Below are 21,787 nucleotides of genomic sequence, written 5' to 3'. Positions count from 1 at the left end.
TTCGCTTTTGAAATATTTTCGCACCGTATGCTACCAACTATTTCCTCAAGTACGGAAATAATCGCACAATACAAAGACATAAAAACTAAAATGCAATCGTGACACTCCACCCATCTCGTTTCGCACAACTTCACAAGCTTCTTCACAGGACAAATGACAGTGACCGCTTTTACAAACATATTCGTTCTTTTTGGTGAGGATAATAAAAATGATATAATCTGCTGTATAGTAGCAAAGGTGGACCTAACAAGTCCTACCCTACTAGTTTTACATAAAGCCAAATTTAAGCTGTGCGATGCACAGTGGGTATAGATGACATGCGGATATTTTTTCATAATTTCTGCCTGTGAACCAGAATAGCAGCCTGACATGTTGCTGGCCCCATCAAAACCAACCCCCACAAATTTCTCCATTTTTAAGCCGAACGTAATGCATTGGCTGATGATTTGTTTCGCTACTGCAGAGCCGGTGAGATTTCCGGAAACAGAAAACCCGAGAAACCGCTCTTCAAGTAAAAAACGAGTTTCATATTAGTATCTGACTACAAGAACTAACTAGAACTAATTAGGCTTGTCAGCATGTATATCAATAACTGTACAACGAACCTGAAGAATCCTTTGACGCTATATGCTGATGACTGCAATCTATCCTATGACTAAATCGACCTTAATCTATCAACTATGCAAGAAGATCTGGACAGACTATCTAGATGGTCATCGGATTGGTGTCTACAGTTCAATGCCTTAAAATGTAAAGTTCCACATCTTGGACGCAATAATCCAAAACTGGCATATCACATAGGAGACGCCCAGCTTGAGGCAGTCAGTGAGGAGAAGGACCTAGGGGTTATTGTTGACAATGAGCTGAAGTTTCACTGCCACACACGAGCCCAAGTTGCAAAAGCAAACCAAGCCCTTGGCCTTATAAAGCGAAAATTTACCACCAGGAAGTCGGGAGTGATTACGAAACTGTACAAAGCCATGGTCCGTCCTCACCTGGAATTTGGCATGACCCTAGCCTCTCCGTACTATAAGACAGATGTGAAAGTACTTGAGAGTGTCCAAATAAGAGCAACTAAGCTTATCTCTGCATTCCAAGACAAATCTTACGAGGAACGTCTCACATTACTCAAACTCCCTACCTTAGTATACCGTAGGAAAAGAGGAGATGTAATAGCAACTCGTAAGTTGCAAGAAAATGACCAACTAAGTCATGTCTTTTCCCTATCCTTCTCGACTTCTACAAGAGGATACACCAATAAGCTACAGCCCCCCCATTTCATCAAGCGAGAGTACTAACAGTTCTTCTAAGTTCGTTCAGTCCCATTCTGGAACAGTCTGTTCGAAGCCACTGTCCAATCTAAACCTCTAGATGCCTTCAAGAAAGGAGTTGATCAAGACTGGGCCAACGCTGAATGGAGGCTGAACTGGAATGTCAAATCATAACCTTGAAACACCACCAGCAAGATTTCTACAGGAGGCTCAACACCACCTTATCTCGCTGGACATGCAATTTAAGGTAATTTTCTTTCTTTCCTCTCATGTGACCTATCCGTTTCAATGCTTAGCTTACACTGGAATTATAGCAGCGTTTGTAACTTTGAATGAACTATTGCCTCTTAGTCCGATTCCTTATCGCAATTCTTTCAATGCAGATAAGCTAGTGCTAATAGCTGCGGGAGTTAAATAGTGAGAAAAATTTCTTGACATCTTGTTTGATTACAGGAGGCGATTGCACGTTTGATGATAAAATAATGATATAAGCTTGCTGGAGAAATGTATAGCCATTTAACAAGAAATGAAAAAAAGAACGGGTGTTGCAAATAACATAAAAGCGTGAATATTTCGGAACTTACTATATTGGCACTTAAATAAAAAAAGAAAAGAATTTTTTTTTGGTGGGGGGGCCAGTCAGCCCCCCCCCCCCTGGATACGCTACTGGTTTAGGCTCCCATGGTAAAATGTCAGGTATTTGTATCCTGGTTAGTGCGCTGAGTTCCCTTCTGAGTCTGACATACCCCTTGATGAACCGTAAATAATAATTGGTCATTCCAAGGAAGGTTATCAACGCTTTCTTGGTGGCTGGGCGCTGGAATGTTTTGATTGCTTGTACTTTATTCAGTACTGGACTTATCGTACCATCCCCAACTGTGTGTCCCAAATATTCTTTTTTGGTATAACCAAACCTACTCTTGCTGGTATTGATTTTTAGGCTCACCTTGTTCAGACGTTTTAATACGTCACTCAGGTGTCTCAGGTGCTCTGCTAAAGTGTCGCTGAAAACTATGATGTCATCGAAGTATGCTCGAGCGTGTGGGTTTTCTCTCAATACTTCATCGATCATCCGCTGGAAAGTGGGGGTGCGCCTTTCAGCCCAAATGGCATTACACGGAACTGGTAATGACCAAATGGAGTCGAAAATGTTACTTTCTTGACCAAAATACTTGCCATATTGACTTGCCAGTATCCTTTTCGGCAGTCTGTTATCGAGTATAACCGTGCATTCTAGAACTTTTCTAATATTTGATCAATATGCGGCATGGGACAGGCGTCGAATTTAGTTATAGCATTTTCTTGCCAATAGTCAGTGCAAAACCTCCATTCACCGCCTTTTTTTTCACGATAACTAGAGGGGACGACCATTCACTATGTGAAGGTTCGATAACGCCATCTTGCAACATTTTTTTCATTTCTTCTTTCAGCACTTCCCTCTGAGACTTTGGCATACGATACGGTGGAACTCGAATGGGATGATGGATTCATCCCTCATCTTGTATGGCAAGGCAGGGTTTATATCTGGCATTACTTCATATTCCTCTTTTTCATAGGTTTGAATGGCATATATGTTTTCTTCTTCTTCATCGACCGTTGCGACGAAAGCTTCATTGCTATCTTTCTCATCTCTTTCCTCATATTTCCTTAGGAGGTTGATGTGATAAATTGCTTTCTTTTTTCTTCAGCCTCCAAGCTCTATTTCATAGTCGACTGGCAAAATAATACGTAGCACCTGGAATGGTCCTTTCCAACGGACATTCAATTCATTACTTCCTTTCGGTAATAAAAGTAGAACTTGGTCACCGATGGACAAGGTCCTTGGCTTCGTTGCTCGGTCGTAGTACCGCTTCATTTTTACTGCCTCAGTTGCTTTTGTTTCTGCCATTTTTACTGCCACAGTTGCTCAGCGCATATTTCCGATAATCGCACGCGCATCTGTCGAATATATTCTGCAATAATTATTGGGTCTTCCCCTGTCTTATCTTCCCACTCTTCTTGCATTAGGTCCAGGCCCCCGCAAGGATCCTATCCGTGTAGTGCCTCAAATGGGCTATACCCCATACAAGGATACCTTTTTCTCGACAAGCAAATAGTGAAAATGGTATAAACCTTTCCCAGTGGTTAGTTGATGTCCCTACGTATTTCCGAAGCTTGGATATTAGAGTCCCGTTCAACCTTTCAGTTTGTCCATCCGTCTCAGAGTGGTACGGAATTATCCTTATTGGTTTTATATTCAGTACCTGGTACAAGTTTTTTAAGACAGAAGACAAGAAATGATTTTCCTGATCTATCAAGTTTTCGTCGGGAATTCCATAACGTCAGACAAAATTAGTAACTTCATCTGCAATAACGGGTGATTTGTTGACCATAGTGGTTTAGCATCAGAATATCTAGATCCGTAGTCAGTAATAACTAGAAGCCACCGATGACCTGCGGAGCTTTTAGGTAGGGGTCCATGGCAATTCTCGAGAATGGCTTAATTATGGTGGGAATAGGCCTAAGGGGTACCTCTTCCTTTTGTTTGCGTCTGGCGGTCATTTGACAAGCTGTGCATGACTTGATGTAACTACCGATGTCTTTGCAAATTCTGGGCCTCCAAAAACGACATAGAATGCTGTCAGTGGTCCTTGCCCTGCCTAAATGACCACTCGTCAAGTTGTCATGACCTATCTTGATAATCTGTGATCTATACTCACTGGGGACAATAAGCTGTTTTTTTTGTTCTACCAAGATGATCAGTCCAAAGTCGGTAATAAATTCCGTCTTGGAATAAAAACTGCTGAGGAAGGGAGTCATTGATTTCTCGCAATGCTTTCTCCTTCATAAAATTAAAAGTTGGGTTCTTTCCTTGGAGCTGAGAAAGTGCTCCAGATCTGGTTGTCTAGCTCTCCCTGCATGTTGTTATGTTACTGTCTACTTCCGGATCAAAACCCAGATTTCCAGCTTGGGTTGTTGTGTCTGAAATCAGTCCCTTGTTGTTGGGGTCAGACTGATCTGTGGCAGACTAATGAGGCAGGGTAGTGACCTCTGTCTGAGAGATCGTTTGTCCTGAGCTTGAATCATCTTGCGATTTTGTCGCTGATAACATGTCGCAGGGGTTAGAATCATGCAGAGCCACAGTCGGCGCTTTGTGGAACTCTGGTTCTGAGCTGGCACCACTATGATTCCTTAATGATCTCTGCCTGGCTTGAGATCGTGTTGCCACAAAGGCTTCTTTTGTTTCCACTTCGAGTAGATCCTGGATATTAATTGGAAGCACGTTCTCTTCGAATCTCGGAAAATTTATTTCCAGTAAAATGTTTTGGGGTAATGTGGGGCACATCCCTGTTTCAATCCGTCCTTAAAAAATTCTTCCTGCGTGATTCAAAAGCTGTATCGTAAAAAGTCCAACGACATATTCTATTTTTCGGCCTTCCGCGAAAATATATTTCACAGTTTTCCCATGAAGGGGGTAAACTCCCTTCACCCGTTCTGGGTTTACCATGGTAAATTCACATCCTGAGTCAACCGCTAAAGGTATCATTTTCCCATTCCAGTGATCCTTGACAATGAATCAGGGGATGAGAGCTGATAGCTCCTCCACGAAAAAAGTTGTATGTATCGCTTCCCCTTTTGGCTCTTGGGTTTAGCGTTTGCCTCCCCTGCATTCCTCTGTTGTATGTGACGTTGAGTTAGGATGGTAATAGCAACGTTTTGGTCAGGGTCTGTCTTCCAGACCAGGAATTTGTTGAAGTTTGGTAAGAGGTCCTTTTGTTCGAGCTACTTCCTTCTTCAACGTAAACAGAGATCAGAAATAGAAAAATGGACTTCTGTTCGGAAGTAAACCCGTAAACAGAAATTAAAACGAAAACAAAAGTGAATTTCTGTTCGGAATTGAACCCGTAAACAGGAATCAGAAAAGTAAATGAAGATTGGATTTTTTTTTTTTTTTTGGAAGTAAGCCCGTAAACAAAAAAAGCGATTTCTGTTTGGAAGTGAACCCGAAAACAGGAACCAGAAAAGTAAAAAAATTTTATAATTTCTGTTTGGAAATAAACCCGTAAACAGAGATCAGAAATTGAAAAATGGACTTCTGTTCGGAAGTAAACCCGTAAACAGAAATTAGAACGAAAACAAAAGCGAATTTCTGATCGGAACTGAACCCGTAAACAGAGATTACAAAAAAAAAATGGATTTCTGGTCAGAAGTAAACCCGTAAACAGAAATTAGAACGAAGCAAAAATGAATTTCTGTAAACAGAATCAGGAAAGTAAAACAAGAAAATGGACTTCTGTTCGGAAGTAAACCCGTAAACAGACTTGAGTAACGAAAGTAAGAAAGTGATTCCTGTTCGGAAGTAAACCAGTAAACAGAAATTAAAACGAAAACAACTAAGAGATTTCTATTCGGAAATAGAAACAAATGAGTGAATTTTCTGCTCGGAACTGAACCCGGGAGCAGAAATTTAAAGTAGTCTTTCACCCCGAAAGAAGGAGCTCACCTTGGGAACGGATTCCTCCGCTGTTCACCAGATATTATAAAGTAAGTCAAAAGGTATTATGAACCGTTTTAATCCATTGTCAGAATTCAACTAACTATAATATTTACAACACTTGCTTATATACTATCAATTCATTCCTTCTTCACTCGGCGTGCACTCTTCTGTGAGGTCAGCCCATGTGACAGGTCACGTAAGCCATTAATTGTTACATTTGAGTTCAGCCCATTGGAAAGGTCACGTAAGCCATTAATTGGTACATTTGAGTTCACCCCATTGGAAAGGTCACGTAAGCCATTAATTGGTACATAACACCTATCTGTGTTGAAATTTATTTTATTTTTCTAGAATATGGTTGTAGAAACTGGTAAAATGGCCTCATCTAAAAACAAGTTGAAAATGAAGACCAAACCAGAACAACTTAAAGCACAAAGGAAGGTAAGTGAGATCCCCTTGTCTTAAATCCAACTATGCAAGTATTGCCAGTTGAAAAGCATTCAAAGAAGCACCGTTTAGATGTCGCAATTCTCATGTTCAGGTGTCGTATCTAGTGAAGCCTGAAAGATTAATGAACGTCTTTATCTCTAATTGAGGCTCCATTTTGGTCTTTATGGGAACTAGGTAGCAGTCACTACTTTCCCTTAATGTCTTAACCTTTCAATACAGTATCTTACTATTGCGCCATCTAGTTGCAGCCTCCAGATCCTTAAAAACATTCTCCTCCTCAAATTAACTAAGTCCTTATCTTTTATGCCTAAACTACTTCTGCAGGCTACAAAAATACAACAAAAGCTGTTTCATTTGTGCAGAAGATGCGTGGGTTAAAAATGTGATTGTTTGATCACTTTTTCCTATTCATTTCCTGCTGCTGTAGATGGACTTTATTCATTTGTGCAACATATGTCTAATGAAACATAATACAACAACCCCTAAGGCTCACCGCTATTAAAAATGAAAATAACAATGGTATACTTCCCCTCAGTAAATTGAACTAAGCATTAATAAAGTTGTTTCATGCTAAAATTTCCACACTACATTTATGTAATAAATATATATATTAATATATATTATAATAAATAACCTAATCAGTCTGGCTTTTCAATGCTTTTCAATGGTGTTTCCAAAAGCTGTGAGATCTATCAGTTAAGTAAAATATAATTTTATCAATTGAAAAGAATCCTTGGTCAGTCATAGAAATATGATAAAGCAGTCCCTGTTTTGAATTTTAGTTTTTAAGTGATGAATGCAAAGACGTGATAATTTTTGGGCGACTTTTTATATTTTGTTCGATGCTTCAGCCATTCTTTTTTCTCGAATTCCTTCAATAGTTTTTACATCCAAAGGATATTCCAACTTATATTTGATTCCACGTCCTAAGGATTTTGAAGATCCTGCAACCTGCTTAGCAAAAAGTCAAAAACAAAATAAGGCTGACTTATCCCACTTCTTTACATAGGGGAAATCTTCATCGGGATTTAAATGAACCCCCTTCCTCCCAAAAATAAAAATGTAATCTAAAATATATTTGTTTCGTCATCATTGGCTTTATATTTGCTGAAGATTTTGAGACATGAGGAAAAGTTGGTAGTGGCAACGTATAAGCTTTTACCTATTTGGGTCTCATGTTAGTGATAATTTAGTAAAGTGTAGAAAAATGTCTCTTGTAAGTGAAGTAAATGTGCTTGTGAGTTCCCAAGCTGCTCGAAAATACCCGATAAAATTAAGAGTTTTCCAGAACTTGTCGTGTTTTCTGGTTTGTTTTCTCTATTCTCAGAGCCAGCACCTGATTCAAAATTTGCAGGGTCAATTTAAAATCTATATGCCAGAAAGCATAGCTTACTTATAAGAATGGAAATTGGTGTTGTCGGAAATAATTACTATCGCCATCTAGCCTTAAGGTTTTTTCGATTTTTTTTTTAGTGTAGTAAGGCAAGACTTGTGCAGTAATACAAGCCTCATCTCAGTTAAAAAAAAAAATACAATTACAAAAAAAACGTCAAACACTAGATGGCATTGGTGATTTTTCGACGCTTGAGGTAGTTGCTACTCTTATCATTTGCCCGAACTTTTTAGAGTATACCTGCATGTGTTTTGTGTCAGTGATAATTTCGCAACTACTACTACTACTACCAGCAACACTGCAGCATAAAGACGACTGAGACCAACAAGCGTAGCGTGTTCATTCCCTACCCCTATCTATTGAAAGTTTTCCAACTGCAATCTATTCATAACCTAGAAAAGAGCAGATTAGTGTCTATTAAGTGGAGTGAATCTGTTTCTGGTTTTATAAACTACAGCTACTACTACTAATAACTCACTGCAGCACCATGCTAGGTGAGTTCAACGCTGCTGCTCACACGCCTTCTCCATTCGAATCATTTCAAACCTTCACTTCTCACCCCCTCCAATAAAGTTTCTGTTGCCTTTAAATCGTACTTTTTGAACTTTTCCTATCCCATAGGGGAACCACCTGTTTTTCATTGGGCCAAAAAGAACAACCTTGACCATCTTTCATTCCTATAACATGTCCTAGCCTTTCTCAGCTTTTTCTTTATCATAGGCACAGAAAGTTACGGAAATATCTGGAGAAATTAATGTTTTTCAAACATCTTTTTGTTTCAGAAGTGGAATCTAATGTAAATAACTCATTGCTCTAATAACTAATTAATAATTTTATATATAACGCCAATTAAAAAAAAAATATATGAAAGTATAGAGAAATGGGTGTAATATTTGAAATAAGAGCAGAGAAAAAATAATAATAAAACAAAATCCGATTATTTCGGCTTCACATCTGAAAGCCTTTATCAATAAAGGTAAAAATATATAAACAAGGGAAAAAAACTAGCTTAAGCAAAACATAAAAACAAAGAAAACCCCAAAACGCTATACAGAAAACAAAGAGAAAGATGGAAGGAAACTACAGATGTCTGCTGCATACTATTGCGTGCGCATATGTCTGAAGTAATCTTCTGAATGGGGCAAACTGACACAGAATTTTTATTTTAAAATCTTATTTCTGACCAAGTTTGAATTCCAAGGGTCAAGGATAAATAAACTCTAGAAGAAGTTTAGAAGAACTAGTTTAGAAGTTTAGAAGTTTAGAATTCTAGAAGAACTCTAGAAGAAGGTTATAATTGAGAACAGGTCAATAAAACTTAATAAATTGAATTGATCTTCTAATTTGTTATTCTAGCTGAAGCATTTTTGACTCTCAGATTTTATCTTATTTTGAATTTTACGTTTATTTTAATAATTTTTTATATAACGCCAAACGATAGCAATGAATAATCTGTTCTAAAATTAAATTTTAGATATCAAAATTTGTTTTACTAGAGAAAAAAAAGCCCATGAAAAATACGTATTCCTTGCCAGTTTTTTACCTTTTACCTGATAATTCTATATCAAACAGTTCGTGGTAACGAACTGTAAGTAAGGAGCGACCCGGCTCAATGGTAACCGAAACTCTAAAAAACGGGATTTTGATACCAATAGATACATCAAAAGAATCAGATTTTAATTCTGATTTCAAATATATAAGTTTCATCAAGTTTAATCTTACCCATCAAAAGTTACGTGCCTGAGAATATTTGGCTGATTTTCGAAAAAAGGGAAAAAAAGTCGTATAAAAGGTTCCATATAAGGTTCCATAACCTAAAAGTTATGGAACCTTAATGAAAATCACACCATCATATTCAGCGTATCAGAGAACCCTACTGTAGAGGTTTCAAGCTCCTATCTACAAAAATGTGGAATTTTACATTTTTTGCACTAATAAAGATCCCGGTTGCGGTTTTATTTGTTTGTTTGTTTGTTTGTTTTTTTTGTTTTTTTTTTCCCCAGGGGTGATCGTATCGGCCTACGGGTTCGAGAATATTAGGAGTCGGCTCAATCGAGTGAAAATTAAAAGTTCTAGTTCCATTTTTAGGTAACCAAAAAAAATGGAGGGCCAGTTGGTCCCCTCCTACGCTCATTTTTTTCCAAAACTCATCCGATCAAAATTTTGAGAGACCCATTTTGTTCAACATGGTCGAAAATATGATAACAATGTCTTGTAGGATGACTTGATCCCCCAAAGTCCCCGGGGGGAGGGCTGAAAGTTATGAACTTTACTCAATGTTAACAAATAGTATTGGTTATTGGGAAGTATACAGACTTTTTCAGTGGAGATTTTTTCTGGTAGGTGGGGGAAGGAGAGGGTCGGGGGCTATATGGAAGGATCTTTCCATGATGGAAGTTTTCATGGAGAAAGGGACATTGCAATGAAGGGGGTGCCGAATTTCTCAGCATTATTAAAGAAAAAGATCAGAAATTAAATAAAAAAAACAACAAGTTTTTCAACTGATCAACTGATTGTGATTAAGGGGTCATTTTTAAAGAATTGGAAAAAAAATTCAAACTTTAGCTTAAAGAGCAGGGTATTGACTAGGGGGCGAACCCCCTAATATACGTGTTAAAAATTTATGAATATAGAAGTTCGTTACGTAAGTTAATTCTAAGTTACGTATATTTATTACTAATAAAAACGTTCGTAAATAAAATTAAACAAGTTTCGAGAAAGCCATTTAACCAAATATAATATGCAAATTTTGTTTTAATTATTCATGTACGGTGAGCCAAAATCAAAACCTGCATTAATTCAAAAACGTTCAAAAATTAAATAAAAAAAACAAGTTTTTTTAACTGAAAGTAAGGAACGACGTTAAAACTTAAAACGAACAGAAATTATTCCGTATATGAAGGGGCTGTCCCCTCCTCAACGCCTCGCTCTTTACGCTAAAGTTTGACTTTCTCACAACTCTATTTTTTTAAACAATAAAAAAACTTTAGCGTAAAGAGCGAGGCGTTGAGGAGGGGACAGCCCCCTTCATATACGGAATAATTTCTGTTCGTTTTAAGTTTTAACGTCGTTCCTTACTTTCAGTTAAAAAAACTTGTTTTTTTTATTTAATTTAATTATAGAAGTAACGGGCTTCCTCTTTAAAACATTAAAACCAGAGTTGCCAACCTTTTGGTCCATGGTTATGTCCCCTGAGCCTCCAACAATTTGTAATTTTTAGCTAAAATGTTTCCATCTTGAAATCTCAAAAAGAAGAGTTTTTTTGGGTAGTTGTATTATTGGCCAAAAAGTGCTTTGAAAAGCCTCTTTCGAAGCGGCCAGTTAACATAAAATATAATGAAAAAAAAAATCCATACACATTCCTACAAAATGACTTTAAACTCATTTAAACATGTAAATCCCTTATTTTGGAGAAAACTCTTTACTTACGATATTTCTGGCAAAACCCGGATTTTCAAAAAAATAAACAAAAACGAGATATAGTATTACTTTTGTGAAGTGAGTACTAATTTTCCTGGTAAAAAAAAACCTCATGGCAAGGGATGTAAATTTTGCCCCGAGGGCATATAAGGTTCTTTTTAAATGGTGGGCGTATAAACTCCAGAGCGGGATCTTTGAATCGGAAATCAAATGTTGTAGTTCCCTTCTTAAGAGTCAAAGTGATCAGGGGCAAAAAATAAAACTGAACTTTTAGGCATCGTTTTTTATGTTACCAGGACAGAGAGTTTTTTTTTTTACCAAAATATATTTCCAGTTGGGAAGTCTTTCATATTATGTCATAAATTGACAAAATACTTCCCTTTTTTAAACCTTTTATGTCCCAGTTTTCTTAAGTATGTCACTTTTTTGTCCTTTTATGTGAATGTGTTCCTTTTGATTGTTCCCATGGGAACAATCATGTGTTCCCATGGGTTCCCATGGGAACACAACATGTGTTCCCATGTTCATGTGTTCCCAACAAACATGTGTTCCCATGGGAATGTTTCCTTTTGATTAAATAAAAAAACTTTCCGAAAACTAAGTTTTTCAAAGAAAAGTAAAGGCTGTTTTTAAATTAAGCTCAACAGATACAAATACCTGTTAAAATTCAAACTCAAAACGACCAGAAATTACTATTAAAGAATAAATAAAACCCCAGCCGAACAGAAATTAAATAAAATATAAGAGCAAAAAAACATAACCTAAGCAATAATATAAATGAATAAGCAGATATCGCAGTTAGTAATGTTTCGACCTAAAGCGAAAGTCAAGCCTAAAACGAAAAAAAAAATATTTTGTCACTAAAACATAAATGAAACTTAAAACGAACAGAAATTAAATAAACAATCATTGCAAACAAATATACAATAAATATTAATGTAAATGAACAAATAAATCTTAAAACAAGTGAAACTTAAATTGAATATGCAAATCAACCTTGAAACAAACAAAAATCACTACACACAAGATTTTGGGTATCGCCTCCTTCTCTCACTGTAAAAGTCCAAAACCCACTGCGTCATTGGCGCTTTACTGAAAACCAATTTTATTGCAAATATTTTCTTTTGTACTTAATATTGAAAATAAACATTAAAATTTTAGTAATTATGAACTGATGAGCTCTCAGCTATTAATATCATTATACATCAAATATTCAGTTTAATTTGTTAGTTCTTTCTAAAGTTGTTCAAGACGAATATAGTTTCACTACAAACAAGAGTTTGGATACTGCTCCCTTCCTTAACTGTAAATAAAAACCTAAAGCCTACTACGTCATTGGCACTTAACTGAAAACGAATTATATTACAAATATCTTACAAATTTCTTTTCCAGTTCTTATAGCATTGAAAATAAAAACAAAATTAACTTGAAATAAATTCTTGAACTGATGGATCTTTCAACAATAAATATCATTATTTAGTGTCATTTATACTTTCCAAGACTCTTCAAGACACATAGTTTTCAGTAAAGCGCCAATGATGCAGTAGGTTTTAGACTTTTACAGTGAGAAAATGAGGCGATACCCAAACTTTTGTTTGTTGTGATTATCGTTGGTTTCATGCTTGATTTGTGTATTCAATTCGTTTCACTCGTTTTAAGATTTTTTTTTATTCATTTACATTAGTATCTATTTTATGTTTATTTGCATTTACTGTTTATTTAATTTCTCTTCCTTTTAAATTTCATTTAACTTCAATAGCAAAATATTTTTTTTCGTTTTAAGCTTGATTTGCATATTCAATCTAAGCATTGCTCGCTTTAAGATTTATTTATTCATTTATATTATTACTTGTTGTATGTTTTTCCTATGATTTTTTATTTAATTTCTGTTCGTTTTGGGTTTCATTTATTCTTTAATAATAATTTCTGGTCATTTTGAGTTTGAATTATAACAAGTATTTGTATCTGTTGAGCTTAAGTTTAAAATGAACTTTACTTTTCTTTGAAAAAAAATGTTTTTCGGAAAGTTTTTTTAATTAATTTTTGTTCGTTTTTGATCGCAAAAAGTTTAAGGTTTTTAAAAATTCCTTTTTTCAAAATCAAACTTTTAAAAAACATCAAATGTTCATCGAAGTATCAAAACTGGGGCTAATTGCCCTTCGGTCTCTTTTGAATCTTTAAAAGTGAACTAGAATTTTCTATTTTCCATCAAATGAGCCATCTCTGAAGTTTATAATAGCATCCCTTCCAAAACAGCTGTATATGCCCTCCTGGCCTAACTTACAACGCTTACCCCGGGCCCTGAAGGATTGTGTCGACCCCGGAGATTTGGTTATTTGATCTTTGAACCGTTTTGAAAAAAATGGCTCTCTCAAAGTGCTTATCGGATGGGTTTGAGGAAAATTGAGCGTGGAGGGGGGGGGCTAGTTACTCTCCAATCTTTTTTGACTCTTAAAAAGTGAACGAGAACTTTCAATTTCCAATCGTATAAGCCCTCTCCGTAGTTTATACGAGCATCCCTTCTATAAGAACTATATATGTCCCCAGAGCATTACTTAAAACGCCTGCCTCTGGGCCCTGGGGGGGGGGGGTTGTGTCGACCCCGGAGTTTTTGTTATATGATATTTGGACTATTTTTGACAAAATCACTATCTCGAATCTCTAATTGGACGTGCTTGAAGGATAAACAGCATGGAGGGGAAGGGGGCTAGTAGCCCTTTAATTTTTATTGACTCTTTAAAACGAAATTAGAACGTCACACTTCCATTCAAATGAGCCCTCTCCGAAGTTTATACGAGTATACCTTCCATAAGAACCATATATGCCCCCAGAGCAATACTTACAATACCTGCCTCAGGGCCTGGGGGGTTGCGTCAATACAGGAGTTTTTCTTATCTGACCTTTGAACCATTTCTAACGAAATGGCCATACTTAAAGGAGTTTTTGTTATATGATCTTTGAACTATTTTTAACAAAATGGCTACCTCAAATTTTTAATCAGATTTATTTGGGGAAAATGGCTTTGGGGGGGAGGGGGGGCTAGTTGCCCTATGATCACTTTTGACTCTTAAAAAGGGCACTAGAACTCCCGATTTCTATTCAAATGAGCCCCTTTTGAAGTTTATACGACGACCCCTTCTATATGAAGTGCCTCTGGGAAAAAAATAAATGGAGTGTGGGGGAGGCTAGCTGCCCTCCAATCACTTTTGACTTTTAAAAAGTTAATTACAACTTTCAATTTCCAATTAAATGAGCCCTCTGTGAAGTTTATACGAGCATCCCTTCCATAACAACCATATATGCCCTCAGGGCATAACTTACAACGCCTACCCCTGGGCCCTGACGGGCTGTGTCGACACCGGAATTTTTGTTATCTGAACTTTGAACTATTTTTAACAAAATGTATATCTCAAAATTTTTATCTGATGCATTTAGGACGGTGAAGGAGGGGGGGCTAGTTGCCTTCCGATCTCTTTTGACTTTTAAAAAGTGAACAATAACTTTCGATTTCCAATCAAATGAGCCCTCTGCAAAGTTTATACGAGCATCCCTCCAACAAGAACTATATATGCCCCTAGAGCATTACTTACCACGCCTGGCTCCAGGCCCTGGAGGTTTGTGTCGACACAGGAGTTTTTCTTATTTGACCTTTGAACTATTTTTAATGAATTGGCTATTTAAAAATTTTTATCGTAAGGGCTTGGGGACAAAAGAGTGTGTTGGGGGGGGGGCTAGTTGCCCTGGGATATCTTTTGACTCTTAAAAAGTGAACTAGAACTTTCAAATTCCGATCCAATGAGCCCTCTCTGAAGTTTATACGAGCATCCCTTTCATAAGAACCATATACGCCCCCAGGATAACACTTACAATGCCTACCCCCGGACCCTGGGGGTTTGTATCGACACCGAAGTTTTTGTTATCTAATTTTTGAACAATTTTCAAAAAATGGCTATCTCAAAATTTGTTTCGGATGGTTCTGGGGATAAAAGGGCACAGGAGGGCTAGTTGCCCTTAAATCTTTTGACTCTTAAAAAGTGAACTAGAACTTTCAGTTTCCAATCAAATGTGCCCTCTATGAAGTTTATACGAGCAGAACTATACATGCCTTTAGAGCATAACTTAGAACGCCTTCCCCTGGGCCCTGGGGGTTGTACTGACACCGGAGTTTTTCTTATCCGACCTCTGAACTATTTTTAAAAAAATGTCTATTCCAAAATTTTCATCAGATGGGTTTGGAAAAGAAGGCGGGGGGGGGCTAGTTGCTCTCGGGTCTCCTTTGACTATAAAAAAGTGAGGTCGACCTTTCAATTTTCAATCAAATGAGCCCTCTCTGAAGTTTATACGAGCATCCCTTTCATAAGAACCATATATGCCCCAGGGCATAACTCACGACGCCTGCCCCCGGACCCCGGGGGGTTGTGTCGACACCTGAGTTTTTGTTATTTGACTTTTGAATAATTTTTAACTTAATGTCTATCTCAAAATTTTTATCGGATGTATTTCCGAAAAAAAGGGCGTGGGGGGGCAAGTTGACCTCCAATCTCTTTTGACTTTCAAAAACTGAACTAGAAATTTCAATTTCCAATCAAATGAGCCCCCTCTGAAGTTTTTACAATCATCCATTCCATAAAAACCATATATTACCCCAGGGGATAATTTACAAAGCCTGCCCTCGGGCCCTGGGGGGCTGTGTCGACCCCGGAGTTTTCGTTATATGGTCTTTGAAGTATTTTTAAAAAAAATGGCTATCTCAAAGTTCTTATGAGGTGGGTTTGAGGAAAATGGCGTGGAGGGGGGGGGGGCTAGGTGCCCTCTAATCTCCAATCTTTTGACTCTTAAAAAGTTAACTAGAACTTTCAATTTCCAGTCAGATGAGCCCTCGTGAAGTTTATACGAGCGTCCCTTCCATTAGAACCATATATGCCCCCAGGGCAAAACTTACAACGCCTGCCTCCGGGCCCTGGGGGGTTGAGTTGACACCGCAGTTTTTGTTATATGATCTTAGAACTATTTTTAACAAAATAGTTACCTCAAAATGTTTATCGGATGCATTTGGGGGAAAAGGGTGGGGGGGGGGGCTGGTTACCCTCCGAAATCTTTTGACGCTTTAAAAGTGAACTAGAACTGTCAATTTCCAATCAAATGAGCCATTTCTAAAGTTTATACGAGCATTTCTTCCATAAGAATCATATATGCCCCCAGGGCATAACTTATAACCCTTTCCCTGACGACTGTGGAGGGGAGTGTCCTGCTCAAAGAAATAATTTCAAGAACTATCAACTACGTTAAACAAAATGCCTATCTCAAAATTTTGATTGGATGTGTTTGGGGAAATCGTAGGCGTGGAAGGGGTGTTAGTTAAAAAGGGCACTAGCTATTTAAATTTCCAATCGAATGAGCCCTTTTTGAAGTTTCTACGACAACGCTTTCTATAAAACCTAATTTGCCTCGAGGAAATAACCTGCAACACTTACCCTTAGGACTGCGGGGGAGTTATCTTCCCTAGAGACCAAATTTCTGGAAATATCAACTACGTTGAATAAAATTGATGTCTCAAATTATTAATGGGATAGATTTGGTGAAATGGTGGAAGTGAGAGGAGGGTTAGTTGCCCTCCAATCACTTTCGACTACTAAAAAGGGCACTAGTATTTTGGATTTCGAATCGAATGAGTCCTTTTTGAAGTTTCTATAACAAAGCTTTCTATAAAAACTTTATATGTCCCCAGGGTATAACTTTCAACCCGTGCCCTGAGGGCTGTGGGGAGACTGTCCTCCTCAAAAACATAATTCTATCTGGAAATCAACTACGTAGAACAAAATGGCTATCTCAAAATTTTGATTGGACGTGTTTGGGGAAATGGTTGGCGTTGAAGGGGTGTTAGTTGCATTCCAATCACTTTTGACCCTTAAAAAGGGCACTAAAACTCTCGATTTCCAATCGAATGAGCCTCCTTTGAAGTTTATACGACCCCTTCCATATGAAGTGGTTCGGGAAAAAAAATATAATAAAACATTGGAGCCGTATGGCCTTTACTATAGGCAACGCTATAGCGTTGCCTCTGATATAAAATGTGTCCATTTGGCAACCTTGATTAAAACATATAAGAGTTACATAGTTTTTGCAACATTTTAGTAGCGACAGCCAGTGGCGGATCCAGGGGGCGAGGGGGCGCGCCCCCGAGCGTAGTCTAAATTAATGTAATTTACTTAATTAGCGCAAGTTTGCCTTAATTAAACTTGCTCCTAACGCAAGTTTGTCGGGTCAACCTTTTTTGCGCCCCCTCCCCCTAAAAAAATCCTGGATCCGCCCCTGGTGACAGCATAATTTATAATTTGGACACTTTTTTGATATTTTGAGTTTGAATCTGTTTTTGTTTCTGTCAAAATAACTACTTTGAATCTACTTGAAAGAAACACAAAATAATTTTTCTAATCGAAAGCCTGGAAATGATGAAGGTAAATAACTACAAAGACCACACTGCATTTCCATCACACAAACGATGCAGAGGATATAAGGAGGAAGTTAAAGACAGTGATTTGTTGAAAAAAAATAATTGAATTTGAACTATTCTATTCTTGGTTTTATGTTGAGTTTCCTATTTCTTGTCGTCAGCTGAATTTTGTCTTTATTCTAGTTTTACTGAGACGGCTATTGGAAATCTAGCCTTAATACATTTCTTCTAGAATTCGCTGTCTTTAAAAATTTTTCTCACTTCTTCGCCCTCTTTATTGTGTATTAACTTTAAAAAAATGAGTTTTTTAACTGGAAGTATGGAAACGAACAGAAATTATTGCGTATACGAGGGAGCTGCTCTCTACGCTAAAGTTTTAAAGTTCTTTAAAAATGTTTCTCATTCAAATTCAACGGGGCTTGTATTTGAGTTGTCTTTCATTAAGCATTGCGATAGAAGAAGGGACATCCCCTCCCCCCTCATATAAGCAATAATTTCACTTCGTTTTAAGCTTAAATATTACTCCTTACTTTCAATTGAATAAACTTGTTTTTTTTTAATTTAGTTTCTGACCGTTTTTTTAATCATGCAAGGAAATAATTCATTTCCCTGTAAAATTTCAAATAGAAATTTCACCCCGGAAACTACCCTCCCCACGAAAAGTTCTCTCCGTGGAAATCCTCCCCCCCCAGAAAATACCCCCTGCCATTTTAAAATTTCCGTGTATTTCCGAATAGCAAATATGGATTACAGGTACAGATGTGCCTTATGTAAAAATGAAAATGATTTGGTTCCATTTTCTCCAACAGTGCCCAATAACTGACAATATAAGACCACGTTTTCTGCGTGAGGTGCGTTTCTCGGATATATTGCAGAGCAAACGGAAAGAAAATATTGTGACACGACACGGTTTCTTGGAAAGCTCTCCAGTTACGGAAAGAATGTAAAATGTGTTCATATTATATGTGCCTTTATCGTGTCTCTTTTCTTGTTAATTTGTGTATGACCTATGGCTAATAAACTTATTATTAATACTATATGTGAACAATGGGCAAATTGCATAACTTAAAACCCTGTCCTCAGGAACTTCTAGGGGTTTCGTCATCCTCAAAGGCATAGGTATTGCTATATCAACTCTCAACTATGCTGAATCATATGGCTACCTCAAAATTTTGGTCGGATGTCTTTGGGGAAAAAAGAGACAGAAGAGGGGGCTAGTTGCCCTCCAGTCTTTCTGGTCACTTAAAAAAAGCGATAGAATTTTGGATCCTCGATGGAATGAGCCCTCTTCCAATCTTCTAGGCACCCCTGGGGAAAACAGAAAAAAATTCTTTAACGAAAACAATTTTCGCATCCATTTTCTTTCTTCTGCCACAAAATGCAAAATAACTTTAAAGTGTGTATCTGAGAAACTAATTGGTCGCAAAGATAATCGGATGCATCAGCGGTTCTTCTGCCAAACGTTTTATCTGCAAAAGGTTCTCCTCATACTGTTTTGCATAACATTCGCCAAACGATATATTAACTGTATCAATAGCTGCTGGTAAGACTACTTATTACTCCTATTGTGTGTGTATGTTATTGAGAATGTCCGAAATCTGGTTAATGTCGACATTCACTTGTGAATGTCCAAAATTCCTATATCTCTGCTTGGATTTAATTAGTTTTGCGAATCAGCTTTTTCAGTTTTATGCAAGCTTTGATGGTAAAAGTTAGGTTAGGTTATAAATCTCAGAAATGGGTTAAAAACCTAACCTAACCATTCAACATCGAACCTTGCATAAAACTGAAAAAGTTGACTGCCAACGCTGACTAAATCCAAGGAGAAAATAGGGTATTTCGGACATTCACCGGTGAATGTCGACATTCACCAATTTCAGACATTCACGGTGACACGTATTTTTCATAGCTGATAATTAATTGTGTGTTGCAAGATATATTGTGTTATGGCAGAGTTTAAATTTCAACTTATTATTCGGTTAATCCTGGTTAATATTCGTGCCTCCCCTTAGACTTGTCCATGACTTCCTAGGGGGACATACCTCCCAGGTAGTCAAACGCTGTCATGGAGGTTGGGTTCTTTCGAACGACAACGGAGAGTATTTGACCCTATGTGTTGCAGGATTGCACATTCGTTTATTTTTGTAAAACATCTATTCTACTATCTACTGTATCTATGGCTGATAATTTCTTGAGATTATTTCCAGTGTCTTATATAATTGCCAAGTAATCAACACTAATAAATAGCGAAAATTGATTTTATTATTATTATTATTTTTATTATTATTATGCATTACTTGATTTGTGTTTTCTCTAGAATGTGAAACCTGAAGAAAAAAGAAAAAGAATTTTCTTAAAGAAAATGAACAAATCTCCCAAAGCCAAGAAAAGTGAAGGACAGACAAAAATATTTATTGGAAAAGGGGCTGGAGCCCAGCTAGTAAATAGAGAGCAGGTATGAAAATTTAAGAACATAATCATGTGCTTTTTAATTTTTATTATGTATATTACTGTTTATAATAATTATTGTTTAAATTTTCAATCGATTTATTAAAATTGATTATATAAGCAACTTCTATATACAAGGTTAAATATATAGGCTACTGTATAGGCTCTTGATCATTGATTCTTTTCCAATTTTGGGCCATGCCCTATCTAGGCGTTTCTAAAATCCTGATGCCCCCCCCCCCTCGTGATATCTAAATTTTGTTATTCAAACTTTAACATGTATTCACCGGAAGAAAGCGTCAAAGGCCATTAACTTTGTATCCTTTTTCAAGTCGTCCTCTGACATATTTAACATTAATGAAAAATGTTGTATGCATACCTTTTGTACAATGTATTTTGTACGTCATTGCAGTACCATCATGTATTTGTTATGCTCTTTAAAGGCATATGAATGTGACGTCACTCACACGGAAAATGTTTTTTCCAAAATTAAGGCTCTAACTCTAAAGCATAGTAAGGCAAAAAATGCATGTCCTGCCCATGAACCAACAAAATATTGCTATGCCGCACCGGGGGGCCTGCGCCCCATGTTGGGAATCACGCTGTAGATGAAGGATAATCTGTGCATATTTTGCTCTCTTATGACAAAAACCATTTATTGAAATAAATAAAATTTAAGTATCAATGAGCTACTTATAATACATTCCGACTTCTTATAATACTTCTAATGACTTCTACATTCTTATAATATTTGTACTACGTTCTGACTTATGAGAAAAAAAACACTAGTCTTTGCCCCTTGAATGGGTCCACCTTTTCTAGTAGTTTTTTCTTTATGCCTAGGTTTCCAGTGTTGGTAGTGAGTGTAATTGTTATTCTTTTTCTTGTTTGTTTTCAGTTTTATCTTGTTAATTGTAAGACGGATTATTAATAAAATTCAGTACATTTTATTGCAACACTAACTTATAGTGAACATGCGAAGATCGAAACAATCTTAAAAATATAAGCTGTGGTAATTAAATATAGAACTATAAGCTGTGGTAACTATAATCTATAAGCTGTGATGTATATAATCTTTGGTAAATCAAAAGGTGCTATGTAACATGGTATAATTATGCTGTGTTAGCATAATTACCAAGCTGTGGTAATTATGCCTTTGCGGTAATTATGCTATGGTAATTATGTTTAAAAGTATAAGCTGTGGTAATTATAAGCTACAAGCTGGGATGTATATCAGCTGTGGTAATTCAAAAAGGGTTATGTTACATGTTATAGTTATGCTCTGGTAGTATAATTACCAAGATGTGGTAAATAGTATATTTACAATTAATTATGTGTAATTACCGAGCTGAGGTAATTATGTATAAAACTATAGCCTGTCGTAAATATAAGCTATAAGCTGTGGTGTTTATCAGCTGTGGTAGTTAAAAAGGTGTTGCATGGCAATATATATTGCCAGGTATATATATTGCCATGAAAAAAGCTATTGTTTTTTTTTTTTTTTTTTTTTTTTTTTTTTTTTTTTTTTTTTTTTTACAATAAATCCAGGAGGATGGAATGACAAAATCAAAATCATGGTTATACCTCCTTGAACAAATCATTAGACTTTTTGTTGATACTGCTACTTAAAACTCTGTGCAGTACTAGGCCATAAGAGGCCAACACAACTACGGACACTGCTTCCTCTGCCTCTTCAATTTATTCAAAGCTTCGTTACTTACAGCATTCTACGAAGCTTAGATTTGTTTTAAGCACTTCTTTATATTCGGCTCCTGACAGATGGCTAAAAAGGATAAACTTTGGTAATTTGTCATCCTTCGTTTAAAAACCGGTCATTAGATTGGACTGATAGACCCCGTTTTGGCAGTTCCTAT

The 21,787-nt window shown here is 36.8% G+C and overlaps 1 protein-coding gene across 2 annotated transcripts in view; it reads left to right on the top strand.

Moving 5' to 3' along the window:
• Positions 1-21,787, top strand: part of LOC148942377 (uncharacterized) — a 59,903-nt gene that overhangs the window by 17,359 nt on the left and 20,757 nt on the right. For both annotated transcript variants that reach the window (XM_089102929.1, XM_089102931.1), the window contains exons 2-3: positions 6,100-6,189; positions 19,783-19,920. In XM_089102929.1, the coding sequence (XP_088959055.1) occupies positions 6,103-6,189; positions 19,783-19,920 (225 nt within the window). In that variant the 5' untranslated portion in view covers positions 6,100-6,102. The remainder of the gene's footprint in view (positions 1-6,099; positions 6,190-19,782; positions 19,921-21,787) is intronic.

The sequence above is a fragment of the Artemia sp. Qi Xiang Cuo genome, chromosome 17 (assembly GCF_049724085.1).
Source record: "Artemia sp. Qi Xiang Cuo chromosome 17, ASM4972408v1, whole genome shotgun sequence".
NCBI lineage: Eukaryota > Metazoa > Arthropoda > Branchiopoda > Anostraca > Artemiidae > Artemia > Artemia sp. Qi Xiang Cuo.
This window is presented reverse-complemented; position numbering and strand designations above follow the sequence as displayed.